This window comes from Phymastichus coffea, unplaced genomic scaffold (assembly GCF_024137745.1).
Source record: "Phymastichus coffea isolate CEN01 unplaced genomic scaffold, Cenicafe_Pcof_1.1 PCOF00039, whole genome shotgun sequence".
NCBI classification, from domain to species: Eukaryota; Metazoa; Arthropoda; class Insecta; order Hymenoptera; family Eulophidae; genus Phymastichus; species Phymastichus coffea.
Genome location: NW_026706850.1, coordinates 536,005 through 561,671, shown reverse-complemented (window position 1 = coordinate 561,671; position 25,667 = coordinate 536,005). Strand labels below are relative to the sequence as shown.

The following is a 25,667-nucleotide window of genomic DNA, read 5'->3' as shown; positions in this document are numbered from 1 at the left end:
TAAAATTACTTCCTTTCATTGTCGAATTAATTAATTAATTAAATTATTAATTATTTTATATTTTATTATTAATTATTTGGTATTTGTGCTTTGTTTTATTTATTTGAATAACAAAATTAATTTAATTATGGTCTGATCTACAGGTAAATATATCATATATCAGTCAATCAAAAGTACAGTAACTTTCAGATAAAAATATTCCTAAAAATCCTAATTCATAGTAACTTTTACAAAGAAAATTTAGTTTTTGTTTACATTCTTGTCTTATCCAAATATTGTCGTTTTGGACCATTTAATAACCAATGTGACATGAGACTACATTTTTGTTTGTATGGATACCGTGTATAATGAATAAAAACGTAAAATTGTGTAGAATGATTTAATAATTAACAATAAAATTCAATTTAGGTTGTTACTAATTGGTATTTGAAAGTATGTCAGTGTGTGTAACTATCGGTTATATGTATTTCTTCAGATGTAACCACCATATTTGTCACGATCGTTATTAAAATGTTTGTTGTATAAAATTTTTTGGATTCTGATCGTCATTACGTAATTGCGATATATTTTTCATTTTTATCTACATACTGCATAGCTTTTATTTAAAGTAGATGATGGAGTCAATGAGATTCAACGATTTTGAACGAAATCACCGTATAATAAATGTAAATATAGGTGAGATCCTGAATTTAATCAAGTGCATATCAAGTTATGATTTTACACAGTGAATCTCATTTTATTGATTTCCAGATTTAGTAGGTATTGTTGCAAAGATAGGAGAATTAAGATATACTAACAAAATAGGATGCAATAGTGACGATAAATGTGAATCACTACCTATTCGAGATTTATATATTTATGATGATTCATTTACAATGGTTAGTAAAATAAGCCTATTCGTCATAATTTGTTGCTCATTAAATGCATCATTATGAATGTAGATAAGATTGCTTCTTCGCAATGAACATGCTGAAAATGGTACAGATATAGAAGTAAACGATGTTATTTCTTTAAAAAATGTTAAAATAATGAAAGTCCAAAATCGTTTGGTTGTGATTACATTACCAGAGACAATAATGGAATTAAACACACCTGAATATGAAGCACTAAGGTATGTTTTATAGTTGCATTATTGTTGATATAATTTTTTTATCAAATGTATTTTATTAATTTGCTAACTGAAAAAGGCATTATAAAATACTACTGATGTTTATCTAGGTTGAAACAATGGTTTATTCACAATAGAAGAGATATGTGTAAACAATTTATGCAATTCGTCAATCTTTCAATGGCCCCTGGTAATCTAAAAAGAGGTAAGTACAATACAATATTGTCTCATAAAAAGTGTCAATCTTAGTTCAATTTGCTGGTTCGAATAAGGAATACAATTATTTCTTCCTTTGACTCCTTTTTATAATTATCATTAGGATAATTGACAATTAAAACTGATGAGTACTATGTTTCTTTGTAATTGTTCAAAATACTTGCAGTAATCTTATATTTGAAGATATTTTATTTAGCAAAATTTAGCTATAATTAGTGAAAATATTTTGTAATTATCATTGAACCCTGTTTGATTCAAAATATTCAAATTTAGACAATTTTCACATATAACATAACTCATAGTCATATTCATTCTATTTCTAGATATAGAAATAGATATAAATACATTAACACAAGTTGAGTGTCGTCCTTCAAAGATGTTACGACTGTCGCGCAGTTCATCTAGATCGGAAGAACGAGACTTAGGTAAATTAAAAAATGAAATCATAAGTACATAATTAATTATCAAGTATCTGAAACAATTTAATAAGTGAAAGCTTCCTTTATTTCATTTTTATTTGTAGCTCTTGCTCCATCACCATATCCATCAGCAGATGCAAACTATGATGTGATCAATGACGATGATATATCTTCACCCAGATCTCCGGAAAATAGTAAATTTCATTCTTTCTTTCAAATATACATTAACTTAATCATAAATACTTGAATTAAGTTTTTATTTGCTACTATTTACAAATTATTTGATTATTTTCATTTTATTGTTTAATAAAAATATTTCCAATATTTAAATCCAAAACGAACTAGATCAAGTTACAAGTGATGATGAATATGATATGGAAAGAAATATTAAAAAAGAAAAGGAACAAACAAATGGAAAATTAACAATACAAACAGAAGAAACAGATGATGTAACAATTTTGATACCAAATAAGTGTAAGTTAGGAAAAATTTAACTGTTGTCGTTATTAAATACATTCATTGTTTATAAATAAAAGAGCATATTTCAATGCTAATTTCATTTAAAATTTATTGTATTTTAGTTGATAATGATAAAAGAGATATTAGATATAAGACTTACAGTATGTTGATGCATTCCCCTCTTTTGGAAGATAATTGGGATGAAGAAAAAGACCAATACCTAGTCAATTTTATTACGAAAAATTCATACAATCTTCTTAATGATTCGGTAAGAAATTCAAGGAAAATTCTATAAAAAAAGCTCCATTATTACAGCTTTCACAATTTGATGTATGTTTTATTTCAAAATTATTGTACTTTTTAGTTATATAGCAATTTAATAGCTGAGATGCCTGATATCTTTTCGAAAACAACACCAACAATCTTGAAAGAAAGAGTATATATTTTGTCAAGTGTGAAAAACTTTTTGTATTTGTTGAAACTTTGTGGAGGTGATCATTTGACGACAGAAAAAGAAAAATCAATTTTTTTAGTCAAAGTGGACAAATTGAGAGAGTCAATGAAATTGATAAAAGTTTCTATTGGCAGTCCTAATAATCACTCAGTTGTGGGAAGTATTTAAAAATGAAAAGGTAGCTAAGTTATTTTGCTTGAAAATTTGTTTACATAAAAAGACAAATGTAATGGTCACTTTGAGTGATTATTGATAAATTAATAAATGTATTATGATATATATAGTGTTTTTACTATAAATAAGTTGAATAAGCAAGTATGAAAGTGGCAATGTATTCATTTTAATTTTCAATGTACCATAATTAAAAATATTTTGAAGTCCGTACAGTTATCAACTTCATTTTTTGGCAAAAAAATGTAAAAGGCATTCATAGTTTTAAAATCTTATTTATTTCTTAAAATATTTATAATTTGTTTTTTACATATATAATAATACCTATACCTTATCATCTCATGCAGTAAGTACATATGTATATTGAGCAATAGACATAGAACTGCTCGAAGAAAATCGGAAACGATTGAAATTGCCGTTAATGGCACTACCATGTACAAGTTGCCAACAGTTTTTTCGTAAGTTTTATACAGAGGAAAGTTTTAAGTATTATAAATCTAGTAATAGAACAGGTCACGCATTTCTAATAAAATATGTAAGCTATCGAAGGAAGAGAAAAATAATTTGAATTTCATGACACGAAAAAATGAAGTAATTCTGCAATTCTGAAATACGATAATTCTATTATAATTATCTTAAAGTAACAGTGCTAGACGTAAATAAAATCATAAAAGTTAATAAAAATTATGTTCTCGTCAGATTCTTTTTGTTCCCTTAAGACTATAATTATGTAATTTTGTGACTGAAATGGATAACGTCGGCCTCTCCTTTATACGTGAAAATTGAATCAATTCCGTTTTTTAAAAAATATATTTATAAGGAAAGGCCAAGATGTCCATTCCAGTCATAAATAATTCTTCGCAAATAATGAGATAAAGTTTTGTAAAAACGCCCGTAAAGAGTCTTGAAAACGCTACACAAATGGGTCGACGAAAACCTTCGGGGAAGATAAAAGTGGATTACATAATACACTGGATGGATAGCATAAAATTGCAACAATATCTATACTGAACTCGTGTCTGTCCGTTCGTATAACAATTTGATTAATATAGCCGATAATGAAAGACAAAAAGACACATCCCGTTTTGATGTACATACATTAATACATTAACATATATATTATGCGATATCTGTTTAAGCTGACACAATATATACTATATACGTGAAAACTCGTCAGCAAGCAAAATAATATAATATCAACTCTTGTGTGCTTTTTGGCATGTCGTCCGACCAGTCCGCGCTCAACACTCGCATAAACGCGCACACGAGTGTGTATAACAATGAAACATATCAATGACGAAAAACGGAATCGACCTAATTAATAATATATGCAATAATTAATATTCATCGAAATATTTACAACGCGGAGAAGAAAAACAGAAAGAGGGATAGAGATGAGACATGACGGTTTAGTCAATACGTTGCGAAGAAGACGGAGAAAAAAAAACAATGGATCACCGGGATCAGTATCTGTGGTGCGACTGCTGATAATTCGAGTGGTGATGGTGGTGGTGATGGTGGTGTCTCTTCTTGTCGGCGTTGGCAGCGTGGGCGTTGCCGTTGCTCTTGTAAGCGTCGCTGACCACCAGTTCGGAGCCGTCGCGCTCGTTGCGATAGTTGTCCCGGTAGCCGGGCTCGTCCAGCGTCTCCTTGCGCCTCAGCGCCGAGTGGCTGACGCTGCCGTTGCCCTTCTGGCCGGCCGACTCGTGGAGGTTCTCCCAGGCCTGCCGATAGTAGCGGTTCAGGCCGCCGCGACTGCCCGACGAGCCGCTGTCGAAGCTCGCGACGGTGTTGCAGTCCGGCGAGGCGCGGTGGCGGTAGTGCTTGCTCCCTCGGCCGCGGCTCCTGAAATCGCACCAGAACACGTTTTGGCCCTGCCGATTCGTTCGCTCTCCCCGCGGAGAAGCCCGGTCGATAATTACATGATACATTGTGGTATACGGAGATGCATATACGTGATATTGTCGTGTTGCCTTTGCGTGCATACGCGATTGAAAATCATCTCTCCCTCCCCGGATGCAGTGTCGTCGCGACCTTGCGGACGAGCGCCGTTGGCCGAGTCGTTCCGCGCCGCGCTCGATTTATGCGCGCGCCACTCGCGACGATCAATCTTGCCGCGGCAGCGGACCGTGTGACGCGTTGCACGGTGCGAAAAGACAGAAGAAAATCTCTCGGCTCCCCGTCGTTTCTCTCGTCGTCGCGGTAAATTCAAGCGGGGAAGCCAACTTTCACGCTCGTAAGCGTCGCCGGGCGTCGACCGCAACAAAAACACTGATCTCCTGAATGCGCGTCGTCGCATAACGCGCGAGGAGAGCAGAGGGAGAGAGAGAGGGAAGCTCGTAAATCGCTGTCCGGGAAAGAGCCGGCCGATAAGTTTAACACCTCGCCGACGACGTCCATTTGGGAGGACAATAGATTCTCGCGAGAGCGCGCGCTCGATTTGAATCGCAAACGAGTCGTCTCGACCGTGCGCGTCTAATGCCGGCGTCGAAGCGCGCCGGGGATAGCGACAGTTCGAACGGGCGTTCCGCAAGCTTCTCGCATTTATCGGGAACTAACCGGATAAACCAAGCGCACGCGGTGGTTTAATTCCTCGGGCGCAGGACCATTAACCGTCTCTGGTTTTAGAGCCTCGGCTCGTAACAATCGCAACTCGCTCTCTCTCTCTCTCTCTCTCTCTCTCGACTCACACAGCGCGTGCAGACGGTGCTCCAGCGGAGAGGAGAATAAAACAACAAGAACATTAGCGCACAGCAGCCAGTGAAGTGAGGAAAAACAAAGTACGAGGGTGCATTGCGGTGCAGAGAGCGTACATAAAAAAAAAAAGAAAAAAAAAATACGTGTGCGATGTGTGTGTGCGTGCGTGCGGGTGAAAGAAAGATAGAGGGCAACGTTACCTTGACTAGCTTTACGTTTTTTTATTGCGGCCGCGCGAGGGTGGCGTACGGGACAATTCTCTCGCAACAACAACGTATTATCTACTTCACTATCTCTCTCTCTCTCTCTCTCTCTTTCTCTTTCGCTCGTTTTAGAAATCCCTAGACAAATGAGTATTCACTGTATACATAGATGGTAACGTTTCTCCTTTTATTTTTTCAATCGAACGTGACGATTATTTATTTTGTACAAATAGAAAAGAGGACGATTAAAAACTACGGTACTCGTACTTGTTACGCTACGCGTGTGTTATTTACATAACGGTTTTACTGAGCAATGCAGAAGAACGTACAAAAAAACTCATGTACGAAGTATACGCTACGTGTATAAAATTAGGAACTATCAAAGTTGAATTACGAGAGAAGTGGAATTTGTGTATCGACGACAGAACGGACGAAAGTAATGGCACAATTTGGCAATGAGCGTACGAACGAAATCCTCTCCGAATGGGCTTCGAAAATACAAAAGCGAAAGAAGGACGAAAAAAAAAAGAACGAAAGAAAAACGAAAGAAAAAAAAAACAGACGTAGAAGAAATGGCTTCGCAAAAATCTCGAGCAAGCATGCGATCGAGAAGAAAACGAGATGACACTTGTGAGAGCGCGTGGGCAGAGGTGTCGTCGCGCGAGACGAAAGAGAAAGAAACAGAAGCGTGCCTAGAGGGAGGGGTTGGAGAAGTATCCAGCACGATGGGCCGCCGACAGGCTGAACGAGTAGGGATGATCGTGGGGATGTCCGCGCGCGCGGCTGGCGTTGGTGGTGAGGTCGCGGCGGCCCAGGTGCTGGTCCGGGAAGGGCAGGGCGAGTAGGGTGTACCAGCGGGACGGCATGGCGCCCGCGGCCGTGGCCTCGCTCAGTCCGGCGCAGCCGGCGCCGCCGCCGCCCGCCGCACCAACGCCACCCTCGCCGCGGGCCCGCCGGCGTCCTCGGGCGCGAGCGCCTCGGTGAAGGCTGCCGCCCGCCTCGCTGCCACTGCGCCGTCGGAACATCCCCACGATCGACCAGCGCGCGCAACAGTTGCAACAAGTCAGCATTAGTCTCCTGGTGGTCCTCGCAGTGGCTCTCGAGCGAGCGCGGCCGGTTAGTGGCGCAAGCGGGAGGAGGCGAGTGAGTTATGCGACGTGGAGGCGCGCGCGCGCGTCGAGGGCCGAGTGGAGGGGGGGGGGCGACAGACACGATTAGACACAGCCACAGAGAGGGGGGCGCGAGCGGGCGCTCGGCCGGCTTACCTGCGCACGAGGATGACCACGGTGGTGACCACGGCGGCGAGGAAGACGAAGCCGCCGAACACGCCGAGGGCGATCACGGCGCCGAGGTTGAGCTTGGCCTGGTGGGCGCCGGGCTGGTCGGCGCGGTTCACGCGGAAGGGGCCGCTGGGCTCGGGCACGCCGGCGCCGAGCTCGGCGTGAGCGTTGTCCACGCCGCTGCCGGAGATCTCGTTGTCCTGCGGGTGGTCGCTGCCGTGGTCGTGCTTGGGGCCGGGCCCGGCCGGGCGCTGCAGGCCCACGCTCGGCCGCTTGGCCGCGGTCTCCTGCACGCTGGCCGGCTGCTCGGCGGCCGCCGCGGGCGTGGCCGGCTGCCTGGCGCGCGGCGTCGGCCGCTGCGTGCTGGTGGGCGTGCTCGGCGTGCCGCGCGCTCGGGTGGCCAGCGAGGGCCGGCCGCGGGTGGCGGGCGCGCGCGCCGTCGCGGGCCTCGGCGACGGCGGGGGCGCCGTGCTCGGCGCCTCCTCTGCGAACGCGCAAGCGGCTCGCGTCAGTGGTCGGTCGCGCGGGGCGCGCGGGGCGCGCGGCACTCACCCACGCAGGCGGGAGCGGCGCGGTCGTAGGAGCCGCTGGTCTGGCAGAGCAGCTGCCGATTGCCCATCAGCCTGTAGCCCCGCTCGCAGGTGTAGATGACGATGCTGCCTACGTAGAGGCTGCGGGCGGTGCCGTTGGCCGGCGCCGCGGCGGCCTTGGCGTCCTCGATGTCGATCTCGTCCACCTGGATCTGGGCGTTGGCCACCGGCGGCGGCGGGTCGCACCTGATGGGCTCGCAGCGCGGCGGCGGTCCGTTCCAGCGCTCGTCGATGTCGCAGGTGAGTCGCGCGCGGCCTGCCGGTCGACAAACAAGTTCGCGCTCAGCGACAGCACGCGCCGGTTCGGACTGGCGCGCCGCCACTTACCCGTCATCTCGAAGCCCTCCTCGCACGTGTAGAGCACTTGGCTCAGGTAGGTGACCGTGTCGTTGATCAGGGTGTATTCGCCGTGTTTGATACTTGCGGGGTAGCCACACTCGATACCTGCGTGAACGAGCGGCGGCGGTCATTGGGGGGAGGGGGGGGGGGGGGCGAGCGAGCGGTTACTCACTCTTGCAGACCGGCGGGAACTCGTTGTAGAAGCCGGTGTCCAGGCAGGTGCGCTGGGCGGGCCCGATCAGCAGGCTTCCGGTGTCGCAGCTGTACTCCACGCTGGTGCCCACCTGGTAGTTACGCGGCGGCTCCTTGCCCGACGGCGGACTCGTCACCGTCATCGTCGAGTTCGGCGGCTGCTCCGGCCGGCCGCACGCCCTCGGCTCTGTCGACAGACAATCCCACAGTCGGCGCGAGGCTGTCCGCAGGCGCCGAGCCGCGGCTCGGGGCGCCGGCACTCACGGTGTTGACAGATGTAGTTGAGCCGCGCGCTGCAGGGCGTCTCGGACCACAGCCAGCCGCGGCTGCCGTCGTATCTGGCGCAGTCCTCGTCGGTGCCCTGCGGGAGGCTCCAGAACGACACGCTGATCTCGTCGCCGCTGCCGGTCCAGCGCCACACCGTCCTGTCCTTGGGGTCGCGCACCGCGCCCATCCAGTACTGGCTAGACGTGTCGCTCCTGCAACAGGATGCCGACGGTGTATTCCGTGCCCAAGGGCGCGACGCACGGGCCGAAGGGCGCACCTGTGCCGCCGCCACAGCTCCCAGGAGATGAAGCCCTGGAGCGCCGGGTTGCTCTCGTCGACGAGCGTGCCGCCGCGCGCGCGGCAGAAGCCCAGCGCGTCGCGGAAGCTGTGCGGCTGCCGGTTGTAGAAGATGTAGCACTTGCCGTTGTAGGTGGCCGTCGAGCCGGGCGGCTGGTCCCTGAACTGCGGGCAGCGCTCGATCGGCAGCGCCTGTCGACAGCAGCGCGGCACCCTTTATTCTCTCCGCGCGAGCCCCGCGGCGGCAACGAGAAGCTGCTGCAATTACCTGGTCGGTGTAGACAAAGGCCTCGCAGAGCGACAGCTGCACGGCTTGAGGGCTCGCCGAGGCGGACTCGAGGTGCACGGACACGAAGGCACCCGGCATCGGCGGGTTGCACGGCAGGAACAGCGGCTGGCCCTCCTCCAACGGACCCGTGAATCTGTTGCATATTGGATTCGTGCCGAGGTCCGGCCGATTGTTGCCGACTCGAACGACTATCGTGCCTGGGCCATCGCCTGCAACGGCACCATCAGCGTCACTGCAACGGCCGACCGAACGGCACCACGCCGTTTTCCACGCGATCGGAAAGTCGTCGCCCAGCCCGCCGCTTTCGCGGCTCGCAGGCGTCCGGATTTTTCGCGCGTCCGTAGAACGCACTTTCTAGAAGGCGTACCGCGAAACGGGGACGATTGATGCGCGCGCGCGCGCGCGTGGGGACGCGCTGCCACCTGCGTGTTTCGCAACGCGCTTGCGAAATGACGCGCGGAGCTGCTCCTGCGATTGTGTCGTCGTCGTCGTCGCGACTCGAAATTTGCATACAAGACAGCCACGACGACGCGTGGCTTTGACGAAATTTCGCGGCCGTTAGCCGCGCCGTCGCCGCGGTCGAGTCGTCTCGGTTTATCGCCGGCGCGCAAACTGGACGCTCAACGAAGCGAGCTCGCGACACGAATTCGCGAAACCGCTTGCGCCACGCGACGCTCCGCCCCGCGCTGTCTCGGCCGGCGAAAGGGCAGCGACGGACTGCCCTTGCGCGCCGGAGGACTCGGTCGGGAAGAGGTCGAAAGCTCGCGGCGCGCTCAGTTCGGAGAATCCGTCGAGCGCGTAATCATCGTGTGGGCACTTGAGGCGCAGCGGCAAGTGCGCGCGAAGGTCCGGGAGCGCTGCGCGAGCTTTCACTCGCATGTGCATACGTGCATACGTCCCGCGAGAGAGCGAGAGAGAAAAGAGCCACAGCGCGCGAGCAGATAGCATCGTCGCGCGCATCGAGTTGCCCAAGTATCCACGTCTCCTGACCCACTTGCCGCCTCAGCTGTGACTCCTTGTAACGCGCCCCCCCGCGTACGTGCCGTTTTCACGCCTTTGATGTGCTGCTGCTACTGCTGCTGCACGACTCGCGACTTGACTCTCTTCTCTCGCGACATCGGAAAGTCCTCGTTTTATTGGCCTCTCGTTCGTCGCTAGTCGCGCCGCGGCGAATGGTCGTCCTCCAGAGCGGTCCATTGCGACCAGGGGGCAGGCTGGCCGCGGTCACGGACAGCGTTGCGCGCGGCGTTGGGAGACGCGTGGGCACTCCAAGTCGAGAGGCGGTCGTGGCAGATTTTCAGCGAGCGGAACGGAACGCGTACGTCTCGCGCTCCTCTGACCTCCTTATTAGCGAGCGAGTCATCGGCGCTTCCGCTTTCTTCGCTGCGCTCGCGCGTGAGAACCGCTCGACTGGGATGTTCTTTTCAATGCTAAGCAGCGCGTTATCCGTTGTTCGAGAAAGTCCGCCAATATTTGCCGCGACGACTGAGATACTTTGTATTGCTGGTGTGAAGCGCGCAACGCCTGTGTGGACTAAACTTGCCCGCGCCGCGCGAAAACCAGCCGCTCGCCTCTCTCGTGGTTGCACGTCGCTGCTTTCTCGCTCGCATCGACTCCGCCAAATGCTTAGCCAAATACTCGGAAATTATCAGCTTACAGAGTTTTTCGCTCTCGGGCCTATCTGTTACACGCTCGATGAATGCTCGCCTGTCCTGATAAAGAAAAAAAAAAGCCGTCGGAAGTCGCTTGTCTACAATAAACATTCGAGAATAGGTGAGAGGTGACGCATTAATCTACTCTATCGGTGTCGTTGCGAGACTAAGGCGAAAGTAATTGCAAAGAAGAAAGTTTGAAGGAGCTTCCACTCGCGAAAGGGTCGTAAGGATGATGCATAATACGACAACAAAAAATTAACCGTAATCGGAGTAAATTACTTACAACTTTGTCGACGTAAATGTAAATTCTTACAACGTTGTCGCTCGAATGCGTAACCTTCCTATTGCATCTGAAAGGCGCAGCCTTATACGGGGCGTCATTAAATTAAAAATTCATATTTTTACGAACAAAACGCTCGAGAACCAATTGGGGAATCGCGCTACGAGAAGGTTCGTATTCGAGTGTCAACCGAATTAGAATGTTTTCATGGTCGATCGCTTGCTGCCCCGACCCGTTTGCCTTTTCGCTTCCACAGCTCGTTAGTCGAAAGAAACAACGGTGCTCTTCAATTCGCTGCGCACACGTTTCGAGAGCGAAGCCTCTCGACCCGAGAGCTTGGTTTTGCAGTGCGTACCGCGCGTTTTTCGAGCCGGCAATTAGTCACACCAAGAGCGCGGGGCTCGGCCAAGATTCTAATCAGCGCAGCGAAAAAACAGGGTCGTGAAAAAAAAAAAAAAAAAAAAAAAAAAATTTCGCGCCGTTGCAGCGCGCGACTCCGACGACTCGCGCGCTGGATCGGAAATGGGAGGGGGGGGGGGGGGGGGAATGAACCATCGAGGCAGCCGCGGAAGTAGAGGAGAAGCAGCCGGGCGTGCGAAATTTCAAAGACGTAATGGGCAAGCGCGCTAAAGATACATCGGAGGAAAGGTGGCTTCCGGCCTTTAGGTCGAATATTTGTCTTCGATCACTCGCCGATTCGCGGTATCGCCGGCTCCTAATCTCTCCTGCGCTTGGCCAACGTGACCGGATTTCAATGTTGCGAGGATATTGCGCCCGTTGTCGATAAAACAGCGTCGAGGAGTTATATTTGGTGCAGCAATCGATTCTTTTTGTTTTTCTCCTTTCCCAAGGGTGTTGCGCAACCAGACGAAATTTGCTTATCATCTTAAAGTGCTCGGAGTGCCTTTCTGACGTGTCGACATTTTGAGGGCGATGGAAAAGTGACGTATACGATTCGCGTCGGATTCGATTCGAGGCAAGGCACTTTTTGATACATTGGCGTGGCGTAGGTGTAGGATCTGTCAGCTCGATCTCAACTTGACGTGAGATTGACCTTTATACAGAGTAAGTACAGTTACTACCATAATGTTAGTTTGACAGTTGCAATACGCACTGTTAGAAAAGTCTGCCGAGTTTGTAATATGTGTTCAAACCGACTCTCAAGACCCCTTCAAAAATAGAATAAGTAAGCGCATATTGTCCGAATTAAACAATAATTACTTAATAAACGCAAATATGTTTGTGAAAAAGGAGTTTTACATTGTGGTCATGGCGCGCTGAGTATGAAAATAAATATTTTGTTGGGAAAATCCATACTTGAAAACTTCAATTTACCCTTTCGTAATCAATACTAATCAATGAAGCAAAATCAACAAACACAGCAAAAAATTGTTGTGTAATGTATCTCATTAGTTGCATTTCTTCTACATTCAATCAAATTTAGCCTAAAGACATCTTTAGAGAGCATCAGCACAGAAGACATTGTGCAAGCTAAATGCTTTGTCGATGACGAAGATGTAATCTCCCTTCGTGATGTTCGATACCCGTTGAAGCGATTGCGTCATTACGAAACGCATACGTGTCAACGTTTACCCTTCCATTTATCTTCACGTTCTGTGTTCATTATCCTTTCGATATATTAAAAAATGATTATTAGAATAGCTCTTTCCGGAGTTCGTAGAGTATGGCCCCGAGTAATAAAACATTGGCTGATGGATTCGAAAGACGAAGGCAACGTAACGATCGACGCTAAGGAAGCGATTGCTTGTCGAAACAACGGCGAACGCGCAGAGCTTGGTAATTACAGAAATACAGCGGCTACGGGTAATGCCAGTGAATTTGTCGGGATTTTATTAAACAATAACAAGCAGCGAGCTGCGAACGGCTGTGAAATTGTATTAACCGCAGATTGAGCAAATCATGCAGAGCGGAAAAAATTTACGACGGACAAGCGTGACAGATCGGCCATTGTATCTGGCTTATGCCGCAATCGTTCGCTCATTACGTCGCTAAATTCAACGTCGGTATTCCTCGTGAAGTTTGCGAGGGCGCGGGCCGCTGATTCAGTGTTGACAAAAGTGATCGTCATCTCGATCGAAAGGAAGCAAATATTAAAATGTTGTTTTGTGATTTAATAATTATGGGCCGCGTGGCGACTGAAATGTTCACGCGTGATCAAGAACGATATTTCGATCCAGTGATGAAAGTTAAATGATCGATAAACGCTATTTACATGTGCTTTCTAACGTTAATTTTAGCGAGCATTTCTGCGTGAGTATACCAAGTGATGTTCCATGAATTCAACTTTGTCAACGTTAGATATGTAATAGTATGCCATGGGAGAGTAAAGTTTCTAAAAATAAAAATAATTAATCAAGTAATTAACAGTTAGCACCAAGGAACGTAATATGCAGAAATGATATCGTAACGATTGGACTTCGCGGACTGCTGTTGGTGTGTATTTTGAAGAACATAATGCAGAAAATTATTGGACTCGTGATAATCATGAAAACCGCGAGGAGCGAGGAATGAGCGCAACAAGCAGAAATCATAATTATCCAAGCAACGATCGTTTGCCACGTCTTATCATTCGATCGACGAACCCAATACGCGCGCTCCGCAACAATGTGTTTATAACTTGGTCAATGTGTTGCGGCATCGCGTTCCCTTCCCGTGCGACTCAGCGCAGTCGCCGAAGACACTGTTGCGAACAATCAGCACAGAAAAAATGAACACCTTGGCCGATGACCAAGACAGGATAGTCGGTCGCGATGTCGGATCCGGACTGGCGTTTCTTCTGTTTCTTCTTTTCACTTTGCGTTATACGCGACGAAACGTGTCGGGCAGTGCGCGCGCTTTCGTGATTTCCAGTGCGCCGAGCGCGCGAGTCCGATCGTCCGCCGCCGCGAGAGTGGAGATCGAACGGTTCTCGAAAGTTAACGACAGTCCGAAAGTAGAAATCGCAAGTGCACGCGTGCATCGCCGCGAGCGGAAGCGTTTTCAGGTGGAAAGAGGAAAAACGAGCGCGAAGCTCTCCGATCGCCGCGCGAGGTGCGGACTGCGGTCCGGCGTCCGGCGGCTTTCCAGCGCCGAGTCCGCGGACACGACGCGTCGTAAAAGTTGACGAGCGCGCGCGCGAAAGAAAAAGCCAAATCGATCGCTTTCGCGGCGGTCCCGGCGCGTCGATGCGATTTAGCGGCTCGACCGAGAGCGAGAGTAGAAAGCACCGCGCGGCCGGCCTCCCGAGAATAAATCCGCACCGGCGGGCAAAGACGGCGGTCGCCTTCGCTTCTCTCCCTCGCGCTGCCCGCGACAGGACGCGCGCGAGCTCCACCGGTCTCCGAACCGTCTCCTTCTCTCCGAGCACAATTATCCTTCGCGCTGCCGCGATCCTCGCGTTTTTGCTACGCCGCCGCCGCCGCCGCCGCCGCCGCCGCCGCCGCCGATTTCTCGTCGGCGGGGGCAACGAATCCTCGGCGAAAAACGAAAGTCAGCGAAAACGCTCGCGTGCAAATTGCCGCGAGCCGCGGAGATGCAAAGTTATGGAGTTACTCACCGCAGCACGACTTGCCAAAGTCGAGCCTGACCAGCTGCACCATGTAGGGCTCGAGCAAGTTGACGTACCACCAAGGTCGAAGCTCGGGGGTCGTGAGCGTGCAAGTCTTCGGCGAGTAGGCTTGCGCGCTGCTGCCGTCCACCGCCAGCTGCGGGATGCCGCTCTCCGAGCGACTCGACTGCATCGGCGCTTTGCCGGCCGCCACGTTCAGCACTGCAAAAGGACCGCGATGCGCTCGTTGATTAATCGTCCTCGAGGCAGCCGTCGAGGAAGCTCGCTCGCGGCGCGCATACGCGTCTCGCGCTCCACGAGGCGCGCGAGTAGGTCGCTCGCACCGCCCGCGGGAGGAGAGCGTTTGCCCCCTGCCGCGCGACTTTCGTCGCTGGCGCGCTCCCTCGATTGTACCGCGGGCGGCGAGGATCGCCCGGTAACGAGGTCGAGTGCCCGGAGCTTCGCGACCGACGACGCCCGAGCGCTTACGGTCGCATCGCTGGCGCGGCGCGCGTCTAATGATTCATCAGCTTCGCCTCGAGCTTCAACGACGATCTCTTCGTAAGCACCTGCTGCGTCATACCTCGCCTCCGGAATGCCAGAGTCGCCAACGAAACGAGTTCTTCGCGCGCGCTCGCCGGTCGATCGTCGGCCTTCTTTTTTCGCTAACAGGATCGACTTATTTCGCGGGACCAAGCCATAACGGACGGCGCGTCGCGCGCGCTCGTCGCCGCCTCCCTCTGCTCGCGACGACGCTCTCGACGACGTCCGCGCGCCGGGCCGTGCGATTTTACGGTCCGCGGGCCTTGTCGCTCGGCTCGGGCGGCGCCGATGATTGCGATCCGCGCGGCCCGCGCAAGTACCGCTTCGCTTCGCGACCGAAAACGTCGCGAGCGCAACAAGTGCGCACGCATTACTCGGCTGCGTCTCCGCGCAGCCATCCCCCCCCCCCCCCTTTCCCTCCCTGCCCCTTGCGGTAGTTCGGCGGGTACCGTATCTCATATTGGCGACGACCTCTCTGTGCGCGCGTCTGCCTTTCCTTTCCTCCGAACGCTCTCTCTCTCTCCCCGCAGCGCGGTACACTTTTTTGCCGCGATAATTCTCGGCTCGGTTGCAAAGATTTCGTTTGTTTGCTTCGTTTTGTCCGAGATCACAAAGAAACGCCTCGGTATCCCGAGCTGCGTCCATCGCTTTCGGTCGTCGGTCCGACTCGAGGAGTCTTGACGCGCGCGCAGCGCAAGGTGGGCGTGCCGATTGGTTCCGGCGCGACGGACATTCACGATTGCCCGTCGTCGCGCTCTTCGATCATCATCCACGCGCAAGTACGCGCGATCGACGCGTAAACGCGACGGGGACTCGATAAGATTCCCCCACCCCCCCTCTCTCTCACTCTACAGAAAGCGCTCGCAGCTCCATCCTTCGAAAACGATTAATCACACGGTGTCACCGTCGACAAATTCTGATCGGCAGGTGAAATGTCCGCGCGTACGTGCTCGCTTCTTCTGTCGCGATCCCACGCCGGCGCGATATAGAAAGTTCGGGATTTTTCGAAGACGATCGGCGACGGAAACGAGTCGCGGACCAGAGTAGAAAGTCCGAGCGGATGCCTCCAACTTTTTTCTTTCTTTCTCTCCAGCCCGCGGGGCCAGCGACTCTCGTCGCGCTCGACTTTTTTCCGTTTTTTATCGCTCGCAGTTCGCTTTCCCGCGTCGCGGTGACAGCTCTTTTGGCAGCCGAGGCGATGCTATTTTACGTAACGCACGAAACTACTGGACCGGATGATCAACAGTCGCAACGCCCTCTCTTCCCCGGATCGATCGTCACCGCCATGGAGCAGTGCCGTTATCGGGCGACTCAACCCTGCGCCAAAAGACAATTCCTCGACGATGATCGATCGAGGAACAAAAAAGAAAAGGAAAAATGAAAGACAAATCTCGTGGCACAAAGGAGGCTGTGAGAACTGTTCTCTCGAGCGATCGGTTATTACGCGACGATGTGCTTTTTTTTAATCTCTCTCTGCTCGCGCTCGCGCACTGCAAGGTTGCTCGAGAGCGAAAAGTGGGTTAACGTGCCGAGCTGTGAATTTTTACGAGAGAGCGGAAAAGAATGCCGGTGTCGTTGCACTCTCTCTCTCTCTCTCTCTCTCTCTCTCTGCGCGCGCGAGATACCACCAAATTAACGAACTGACGGCCATGCGATTTATCGCCTCTCCTTTGCGCTTCAAACAGGCAAGAGAAAAAAAAAGCCACGGCGATCTTTCTTTCTTCTTACAACAATGCGAAATTTTGCGTCGCGACGACGATAGAATCGTTGCGAAATTGCCCATTAGGCGAATATGATTTAGTTTTATCAACGGGCCATTGCACAAAGACGCCGATTACGTAAGCGCGTCGTCGAAGAATCTATTCGTTCACGAGGTGCTCGAGGGGGGGGGGGGGGGGGGGGCGAAGACGACGAGCTCCTCGAGCTCTCGACGATAGGCATCGCGCATTTTTCATCCTACATTACATTACATTCGTTGAGCGGCGAGCTTGGAATAATCAATAACGATAATTACAGAGAGAAAAGAGATAGACGCCTCGGGCAACGGACGATTGTTGTTTCCGATTAATCTCGTCTGCGCGAGAGCGAGAGCAGTTAAATACAGGCTCGATCTGATAGCGATGTCTCAACGCCGCGGCACTTGCACGTGCGCGCTTCTGCTCCGTGCCGAGGGGGCCCGTGGAATTTTAATGAGAACGTACGCGAGGCCGATTTGCATCCGTCGGCGACGCTCGCCGGGGGCTTCGCGCTTCCTGCGCTTTTCCGCGACCAGGAAAGCCGCGCGTCCGAAACCAAATGGCCGGGGCTGATGCGCGTCTAAGTGGCATAACTGGCCCGAGAACGCGAGGCCCCTCTCGGCCTTCTCTCCGTTTCGCCGCCGTCGACCGTTATAATTATAATCGCCGACTCTAAGGCTCGGCCGGCAGCTGCTGGACGCCGCGCAGTCGAAATCGAAGCGCCGCGCCACGGCGCACGCGAACAAGGGAGACACGCCGGCCGTTACGCTTATTTCCATCTCGCGCTCTGTTTCCGTCCGAGGCGCGCGCTGCCCGGCTCTTAGCCTACATTTTTACGATTCGCGGCCTCCGAGCCCGAAGCCGCCCGCCTTTTCCTCGCGGAGAGCCCGGCCCGGCTGTTGACACTTGCGCAACGAGCCTTGCCGTAATTGCCGGCGTTACGCGCCGGCGGACCTGTCTCTCTCTCTCTCTCTCCCTCTCGGCGAGCGTTTACCCCGGCGACTCAGCTGGAGCGGCTCGATCGGCCCGCAGCTGGTCCGCGCGCTCACTTGCTTCGAGAGGTCTTCGTTTTCTTTTTGTTCTTCGCCGTCGACCCACTTCGCGGGCGTGACTCGCCGCCCGAAACGAGAAGCGCGCCGCACTTCACTTTTCAAGCGCGGCCGGCGAACGAACGGGGTTTCTAGATCGCGACGTCGCTTTTGTCGTTGCCGAGCCTTTGTGCCATGGCCACGCGCTTCTTCGTCTCTTTCCTGAATCATCGCGGGCCAGTTTGGCAAGAGCGAGAGTGGCTTTCTAGTTGTTCGCCCGGTGCGCCGGATGTTTATACGCAAGCCCCGCCGTAACCTTCGTCGAAGCGCTAATCGTTGGCGAGTTCGGGACAAAGCCGCGCGTACGGAGGCGCAGGAGCGTCGCGCGCGCGCACGAGCCACGGGAGTCCGGGACTCGACGATTAAACAGAGCGCGACTCGGCGGGTATCGCGACGCCAGTGCAGCGGAGTTTTCCCACCGCGACGACGGCCGTTAGAAGCGGCCTTGTTACACTTTCCGCTGCGCGCGGATCGGATCGTCCCGCAGTCCCAGACGACGTCGACGGATCAAAAGTGACTGCAGAGTCAGGCGTGAGAAAGGAAAGTGCAGCCGCGCCGCGTCAGCCGGACGGGGCCGCCGTGCGGAATCGCTCGCCCGAGCAACGGCCGAACCAGCTCGTCGCACCTGCCGCGCCGATCGGCACGCCGCGCGTGTCCTTGACCGTGGCGCGGGCGGAACGTGACCGCTCGCCGACGGCGACGTCGACCACGTCGCCGATGCCTCGGATCGCGGTACCGTTGGAGAGAGCGAGAGAGAGAGATTGACCGATGAACCTGCCCGCCTAGGCAGCTGAGCGTCGCGCCGGCGGGCTATTTCTCGCTTTGCCCCCGAGCAAACGAGCAGCGCGAATCGCTCGCTTCGCTCTCTTTGCTCCGCTTGTCGGGCCGCTTCGGGCAACCATTTTTCGACTGATCGAGCCACCCTGCCGACGCCGTGCATTCGGCGAACGCTCGCCGATTTTCCAATCGTCCCGTCGTCAACGGCAAGCGCCGGCCCGTTTCGTGTGCAGCCACTCGCGCCTAATGCCAATGCACGCCCTCTTCTCCGCACGCGCAATCGACTGCAAATCGGTTGCTCGTCGCCTGTGCGTTTCCGCCGCGCGCCTAACTGTACGTGGCCGCGCGGCCCACTGATACGAACGAATCGGCTATCCCGAAATGGAAAAAAAAAAGAAAAAACAAGGCCAATAACCCACGCCGAGCGATCGGAAAAATGGTGCGACGACGACACCGTTATTCGCTCTCCGACTCGTTCGCTTTTTAGCCGAAAACGACGGCGCGTATATTATACGCGGGACTATCTTGAAAGAGGAGGAGCGAGCGACGCGTGCACCCATGTCCCAGTCGACGGCAATCAGCGCGCGGGGAACATGGCTCTCTCGGGCCTTTTGCATCGCGACGCGCGCGGATTCTAGCCGTCGCTGCTCCAGGCCGCCTACTGTTACGACAGAGGGTGTCCGGCATCTGCGGAGGCCTATCCTCTATGTTTCGCAATACGATTTGGCCACCGCAGGAACGTCACCGTGGGCTCGATTATCGATCGGCAGTACGGCCGAGCCTCAAACTTTCAGAGAGTCGCGGTAGCGCGGATCGCGACGATTCATTCGCGACGCAGTAGCGCGGAAAGAAAGTGCAAGGTGTACTCACCGCAGAAGGGAACGCCCTCGGGCGACCATGTGGCGTCCTGCTGGCAGTGTCTCCTGGCAGGGCCGAGCAGCTCGAAACCCCGCTCGCAGGCGTAGGTGGCCACGGTGCCCGTGGCGAAGTGCAGCCTCGCGCCGCTCGGCCCGCTTATCGGGCCGTCCTCCTCGTCGATCGCGTCGTCCACCTCCGGCCCGGCGAAGCGCACGCTGCTGTGCGCCGGGGCGCCTGGGTAGCCGCAGTCCGCTCGCGCCTCGCCTGGCAACACCAACGGACCACCCGGTCAGCTTCTCGCCTCGTGCCGATCGCGACGGCAGCGCCGATCGCGAGCCACGCGAAACCGATAGTCGATCTCGTCCGGGGATTAGCTGCGATTGGAAAACGCAGCGCGCCGGCGTTTCCCTGCTTGCGCTCGCCGCGTCTCCCTTGTCGCCTTTCCCTTTTCGTCCGCCTGCCTATTTCCGCGCGCCGCCTCTCGCGTGGCGAACGGCCCGTCCGTTTCGCACCTTGCGCCCTGCTGACGCTCATCGGATCCGACTTTCTAAATCATTCGATATCGGCTCGCGGAGTGAAAGATGATTCGCGCGATATATTTTCGTTCGGCGCGGCCCGCTACGCCGCGCTTTTCTTTCGCTCTCGCGCGTCGAACTTTCTATACGCGCGACGCTGCGAAAACAGATCGGACGGCGCGTTCGGAGGCAGGCGACAACCGCCCGAATTCCGCTTTCGTAACGGTACCGCCCGTTGATTATTTACAGGTGTCCTAACGGGCAGCTGTTCCGTCTCCGTAGGACCCCGAAGCGGAGCTTTCGGTAGTTTCGGCTCGGCGTCGATCCGAATGAATCGAACGATCGCGCTTCCCTTTCGCCAATCCGATTTCGGGAACGACGCGTCCCGTTAACGACGACACGCCAATTAAAGCGGGAGCACGAAACGCGCGTCCGACGTCGGCGTCGAGTATAATAAGCTCCCAAATTACAAAACAATCGCGCGCGCGAAAGATGCAATCTCTCCGCGAGAGAATGCAGGCAAAACGTTCCCCAGTGCTCCCGTGCGCGTAATAATCTCGCTCGTTAGAGGAAAAAATGATTAAAAAAATGAAAAAAAAAAAAGAAAAAAAAAAAAAATAATAAATCTCGCCTGTCCTCGCGTTCTCTCCGTGGCGCAGTTCCGCGAGCGAGCGAGACGCGCGCGCGGCGATGTAGGTTGCCAGGCCGCCTGCCGCCGACAATGCCTTGGCGACCGACGTAGTCGCGTCATCTCCTATCCGGCGCATCGGAGAGCGCGCGAAACGACCTTCCTCGCCCGGGGACGGCTGCCCCGTGAGAAAGTGCGCCTGGCAACGAGGCCAATTGCCCGCCGCGCGACGCGGCCACTCGCGACAAGCCTCTCCGGTTGATCGTCCTGGCGCATTAGCGCGCGCGGACCTCCCGTTGATCGTCCCGCGGATCGCGAGCGCCGTGCGCGGAGCAGGTGGGGTCACTGGGCCGAGGCGGCGCCGTTCCCCGATGCACCGTCGGAGAACGCGGAAGTGCGAATCGGTCCGCCAGAACCGGCCGATCCAGGCGGCCTGATCACTCGGCGGCGCGGGCCAAAGCGTGGCGACGATCGAAGGCGGACACGCTCGTCGTCGTCGCTTTCACTCCGCCAGCGCGTGGCGATAATCGCGTTCGAACGGAGCGACGCGCACGTGTCGCGCTTACGCACCTTGCAGCAGCGCCAGCGTCAGCGGCAGCAGCAGCAGCAGCACGATCCTCAACTCCATTTTACTGCTCGTTTGTGCTCGAAAGCGCACACGTGTCCACGTCGGCAAAACACACAGTAAAAAACAAAAAAAAAAAACAACAATAACAACAACTGTCCTTTCTCGTAGGTTCCCTGTCGCGTTATGTCTCAAGCATAGTGTCCACTTTGGTGAGCTGCACCGAGTGCGACAACGCCGCGCGACTCGCTGGTTCTCGAAGAACTGGCGGGCAGGAAGTCGCACAATACCGAGGAAAGCTAACACAACTCCTTCCCTTTCTCCGCGCACCGGCGACCACCGCTAGGTTCCCTTCTTCGCTGCGCGGCGCCGAGAAGCCAACTTGTGTATACACTGTAAGGCCCCACTCCACCTGTTGCTCTCTCCTCCCCGCCATCCGTTCGCCGCCGGCCTGCTCTACTCAGGTGCGCGCGGAGAAATTTCGAGTCGCGCGTGCATCACGACTCGCGGGGTTGACGCAGCTGACGACGAGCTCTCGCGCGTTGTTCGTTTTCGGAGAGAGAGTTGGCTGTTTTGCTCTCGATGACGCGACAGGTTACACTCCTTTTCTTCGAGGTGCTTGAACTTGGCTGTTATCGAGGTTTCACGGCTCGAAAGCGCGACTGCGCTCGGCCACCCCGACGAAACCGACGGCCGAACGGTCAAGCGGTGCCGATGAATCAGGCGTGCCTCGACTCGACGATCCAGGACCCAACCCCCAAGGCTGTCGGGGCGCGGCGTGATCCCGTGGATGCGGAATGCACTCGCTTGGAACGTTGCGAGTCTCGTCGATCGCATTCACGGCTGTTGAATCGCGGACAAGACGCGCACCTTGGGCCGACTCGCGACGCCAAAATCGCGGTGTCCGCATTTTCACGAAGATGCGGCTTCTCAGGGGGAAGAGCAAATTAAGCGACCGGGCGGCGGTTTACTTTCTCGCCCGGGGAGAGAAAATCCGAACAATGCGTCGCTCGCACGCGCATTCCCAAGGATTTAATTGGATAAGCGTTGCCTGGCCTGGCGGCGCGGGTCGCTTTTGTTTCCGCGTACCTGCCGGCGGCGGCATCGAGGCTTCCGCGCTGCACGAGATTAACGTTTCGCGGAGGGGGATGGGCCCCGTTACGTAACTACGGAATGATACTCACCGTCGAGATACGGCAGGGGGAGAACGCTTCGCCACTCGCGGACGAATTACGCGGTTCGGCTTTTCAATTCGACCCGACGTTGATCAAAAGTTGTGGCGAGCGCTCGTTGCGCAAAGGCCCCCCCCCCCCCCGGCGTTAATTCTCGGCAGTGACTTTTCTCACGCGCCTGCTCTGCCATCCAAATTATAGCCAGGGCCGACCGTCGGACGACGGCTGACGTACATAAACCATAACGCGGCGAAGGTTTACGAGCTTGTTCTGGCACGCGATCAGCTGACAGTCCAATTCAACGGCAAGCTCTCTGCGATCGTAATTTCACAAGTCAGACGAGCTGCTAAATAATCGAGTAGTTTGTCAAGCGATGAAAGTAGCGGCAGCATAAAAAAGAAACGGACGACACTTATTGGTTTAGCGGTTTTACCAGGCTTAGGAATTTTGCGCGCGCGATTCATATATACATATATATATATATATATATATATATATATATATATATATATATATATATATATATATATATATATATATATATATATACACAACCGGTTGTCCATTTACCGCGCTCAATTTCCTTCCTTTTCTCTCTCTCTCTCTCTCTCTCTCTCTCTCTCTCTCTCTCTCTCTCCCTCTATATACCGAACGATGCGAGATTCCCTCATTGAATAACTGTTTTGTAAGTCGCCGCTGCGGGTCTAATTTATCCAGGCGTAATTGCGAATAAAACTTGGATCCTTTCGCGAGCGGTAATGACAAGCTTTAATTGCCGCTGGAGCTTTAAAGCTCGCGTTTGCGCAACGATTTGCTATCTGAAATTGAATATATCACGTGGGATCCGTTTAGGCGGACTCGCGCGCGCCTGGCCAACTCGTAATTAGCCTTCGACTCACTGATTTATATTTCCACGGCGACACGCCTCGACGTAACGACGCTGACTTGGCCAAATGCCGAGCAAATGTTTTTCCACGTCACGACGGTCGCGGTGGTAGAGCCGCGCGACGTTTCCACGAGTCAAGACGGAGCGAAGGGAAAACGGCCTTCCAGCGATAATTGAACAGCGCGCGCATAGTTCTATCGACGTTGCCCGTATACCGGCCGTGCGTCATCTCGCGTCGCATCAGCGGAGGTCTTTTCTCTTTCCTCCGCTCGGAGAATCCAGGACGCGTCGTCGTCATCCTCGTTCTCCTTCGCTTTCGCATTCCGCGCGCGGATCCGATTGTAGCTGCGAGTCGCCGATTCCGCGCGCGCGCTCGACATCCGCGAGACACGATACGAGTAAAGGTGTCGGCGACGCGCGTTTACCAAATATCAATCGATCGCCACGAAAAATCCCCGTTAACGTCGCCGCCGAAAGAGCGATAGCGCGAGCGCGCCGATTCCCGCTGCTTCTGCCTAGCGCAACCGGCTTCTTCTTCTCGCGCGCGTTGGTTTTTTCTTCCTTTGCCCCTGCCGGGCCCCCCCCTCGCGCGCTGATTAACGGTGCGCCGACGCGCCGCAGCGAGTCTGGAAAAATGAGCCGATGTGCGTGCGTGTACCTGCGCGCGCTCCTCGCGATTATAGTTGCGCTGCGGTAAAAACCATTTTTACATTCTTGCGAGGATCGATTAGGAATGCTGTTTGTCATTTGGAAAAAAGATAATGGTTGTTGGATGGTTTTGTTTGACGAGCGAACGCGCGTCGTAACGTTGGACGGCTTTCGTTTGTGTTTGCGTCGTTACGCGGGGCACGTTAATTTGTCGTTTGGCTGTTTATCAATTTCTCTTTTTCCTAGACACGCCGAAACCAATAGCTCGTGTTCTGGACGCTCGTAGAAGCGCATGAGCAGCGTGTTGCAACGAAAGCCGAGGAAGCGCGAAAGATGCGATCGCACAGCAGCGATTAACGTGGAAAGGCGAAAAGTCTCCGTGGCCGCGCGGCAAACGAAACTCTTCCCGCGGATTATCGCGCCCGCCGCGCCAACGCACACGTCACGTCCGAGCGCAAAAAGCGGTCTCCGCGCGCACGTACTGGCGCAAGTCATCGGAGTGCGGGGCGAGAGGGAGGGGGGGGGGCAGGTATTTTCCCGGGCGTGCTTTTATTACGGCCGCTCGAGCGCGCGGGTTGTATAACGTGGCCGCGGTATGCGGCCAGTCGCGTAAGAAGCCGCACTTTTGCCAGCCCTCGCGCGCCGAGATTAATCTCGGAAAATGCTCCGATCGCGCGCGTGTCGTTGAACCGGCGGGGAAGATACGAAGTCGCCTACGTCCGCGGGAGTCGGATCGCTTGGGCGAGGCGACTGTCATTTCTGGTACGACTCGACGCGAGATGTGCGCGTCAGAGGGCTACGCGCGTTTCGCGCTCAGTGCCTCGTCTTATCGCCGGCCGGGAAAATGGAGACGTCGAGAGGAGCGTTTTTTTTGTTGATCGCAATCGGCCGTGTAGACGGTAAACGAGGCAGAGTGGCGATTCTCGGCGAGCGAAAAAAGCTAAGCGCGAGAGCTACGCTACGAGGAATCCATCCCAATGGAAAGGAGAGAGAGAGAGAGAGGAAGAAAAACCCGTACAACGCATGGACTTGCATCATATAGGCAAGGCGCATAACTAACTGTACCCGCACGGACGCGGCTCACTCTTACTCGCTTCGAAGAGGTAGGGGGGGGGGGGATAGCTTCCGAAAGGCGCTCTCGATTCCAAATGTGACCCGCATAGCTAGAAAATGGAAAATTCAACAGGAAAGAAAAGGCGCGCCATTCGGCGTGCCGATCGCGACGGGGTGCGCGATCCCGACGACGAGTTGAACGCGTCGCCCCCACTTGCGCGACACGGTGGAGGCCTCCACCCGAGCGCCGGATTCGTACGCGAATCGGGGCACTGCCCAATTATCCTTCTGCTGCGTCCGAGGCGCCTCGTCGCACTTGACGCACCTGCTCGCCGCGCCAGGCGGACAAGCGTAACGAAGCCAGAGCTGGCTGCTCGATTCGCGAGCGCTGCACTCGAGTGGACACTCCGCGAGCGAGAGAGCGCGCGTTGCGGCCGATATTTATTCGACGCCGAGTGTTCGAGCGAGTGTTCAATTCCTCCAAATCAATTCCTCCCGAGAGAGCGAGGCTAAGCTTTCTACCCGCACTCGCCCGCTTCTGCGCGATTTTTTCGCATTGGCAGCGCGAGCAGGCAACATATTTTCACTCGCGCAGGGATAATTTAGCTTTGTAGGATGCCGCGACAATCGGCCGATTCGGGAGCACGAGTCGCGCGCGAGCGATCCGTCCGATGCCAATCGCGTCCCTTGTCGATCGGGCGAAAGGGTCGCGACGCGCCTGTGTCGCCTCGGCAG

At 53.1% G+C, this 25,667-nt stretch overlaps 2 protein-coding genes across 2 annotated transcripts; one reads left to right on the top strand and one right to left on the bottom strand.

Annotated features, from left to right (window-relative positions):
- Positions 1-287: 287 nt before the first annotated feature.
- On the top strand, positions 288-3,000 carry LOC131663967 (uncharacterized). The gene is made up of 10 exons (XM_058934773.1): positions 288-329; positions 409-675; positions 751-878; positions 942-1,111; positions 1,219-1,313; positions 1,648-1,749; positions 1,848-1,937; positions 2,089-2,217; positions 2,325-2,470; positions 2,567-3,000. Exons 2-10 carry the CDS (start codon positions 612-614, stop codon positions 2,822-2,824), a joined length of 1,182 nt encoding a protein of 393 aa, XP_058790756.1. The 5' UTR covers positions 288-329; positions 409-611; the 3' UTR covers positions 2,825-3,000.
- Positions 3,001-3,203: 203 nt separating this feature from the next.
- LOC131663955 (uncharacterized) lies at positions 3,204-21,299 on the bottom strand. The gene is made up of 11 exons (XM_058934754.1): positions 21,179-21,299; positions 19,478-19,729; positions 14,473-14,685; positions 8,961-9,190; positions 8,673-8,884; positions 8,393-8,607; positions 8,109-8,315; positions 7,925-8,041; positions 7,560-7,853; positions 6,993-7,491; positions 3,204-4,672 (listed from the first exon to the last, which is right to left on the bottom strand). The coding sequence occupies exons 1-11, from the start codon at positions 21,234-21,236 to the stop codon at positions 4,291-4,293; spliced, it is 2,679 nt and encodes an 892-aa protein (XP_058790737.1). The 5' UTR covers positions 21,237-21,299; the 3' UTR covers positions 3,204-4,290.
- Between the last annotated feature and the right edge of the window lie 4,368 nt (positions 21,300-25,667).

What these genes read in the sequence shown, in the direction of transcription:
- LOC131663967 (XM_058934773.1), top strand. Translation starts at nt 612, where the DNA reads ATGATGGAGTCAATGAGATTCAACGATTTTGAACGAAATCACCGTATA. An exon ending in TATAATAAATGTAAATATAG is followed by an intron (nt 676 to 750) that starts GTGAGATCCTGA and finishes ATTGATTTCCAG; the next exon opens with ATTTAGTAGGTATTGTTGCA. An exon ending in ATCGGAAGAACGAGACTTAG is followed by an intron (nt 1,750 to 1,847) that starts GTAAATTAAAAA and finishes TTTTATTTGTAG; the next exon opens with CTCTTGCTCCATCACCATAT.
- LOC131663955 (XM_058934754.1), bottom strand. Translation starts at nt 21,236, where the DNA reads ATGGAGTTGAGGATCGTGCTGCTGCTGCTGCTGCCGCTGACGCTGGCG. An exon ending in GTTCCCGCCGGTCTGCAAGA is followed by an intron (nt 8,042 to 8,108) that starts GTGAGTAACCGC and finishes TCGTTCACGCAG; the next exon opens with GTATCGAGTGTGGCTACCCC. An exon ending in CGCCGCTCCCGCCTGCGTGG is followed by an intron (nt 7,492 to 7,559) that starts GTGAGTGCCGCG and finishes GCGCGTTCGCAG; the next exon opens with AGGAGGCGCCGAGCACGGCG.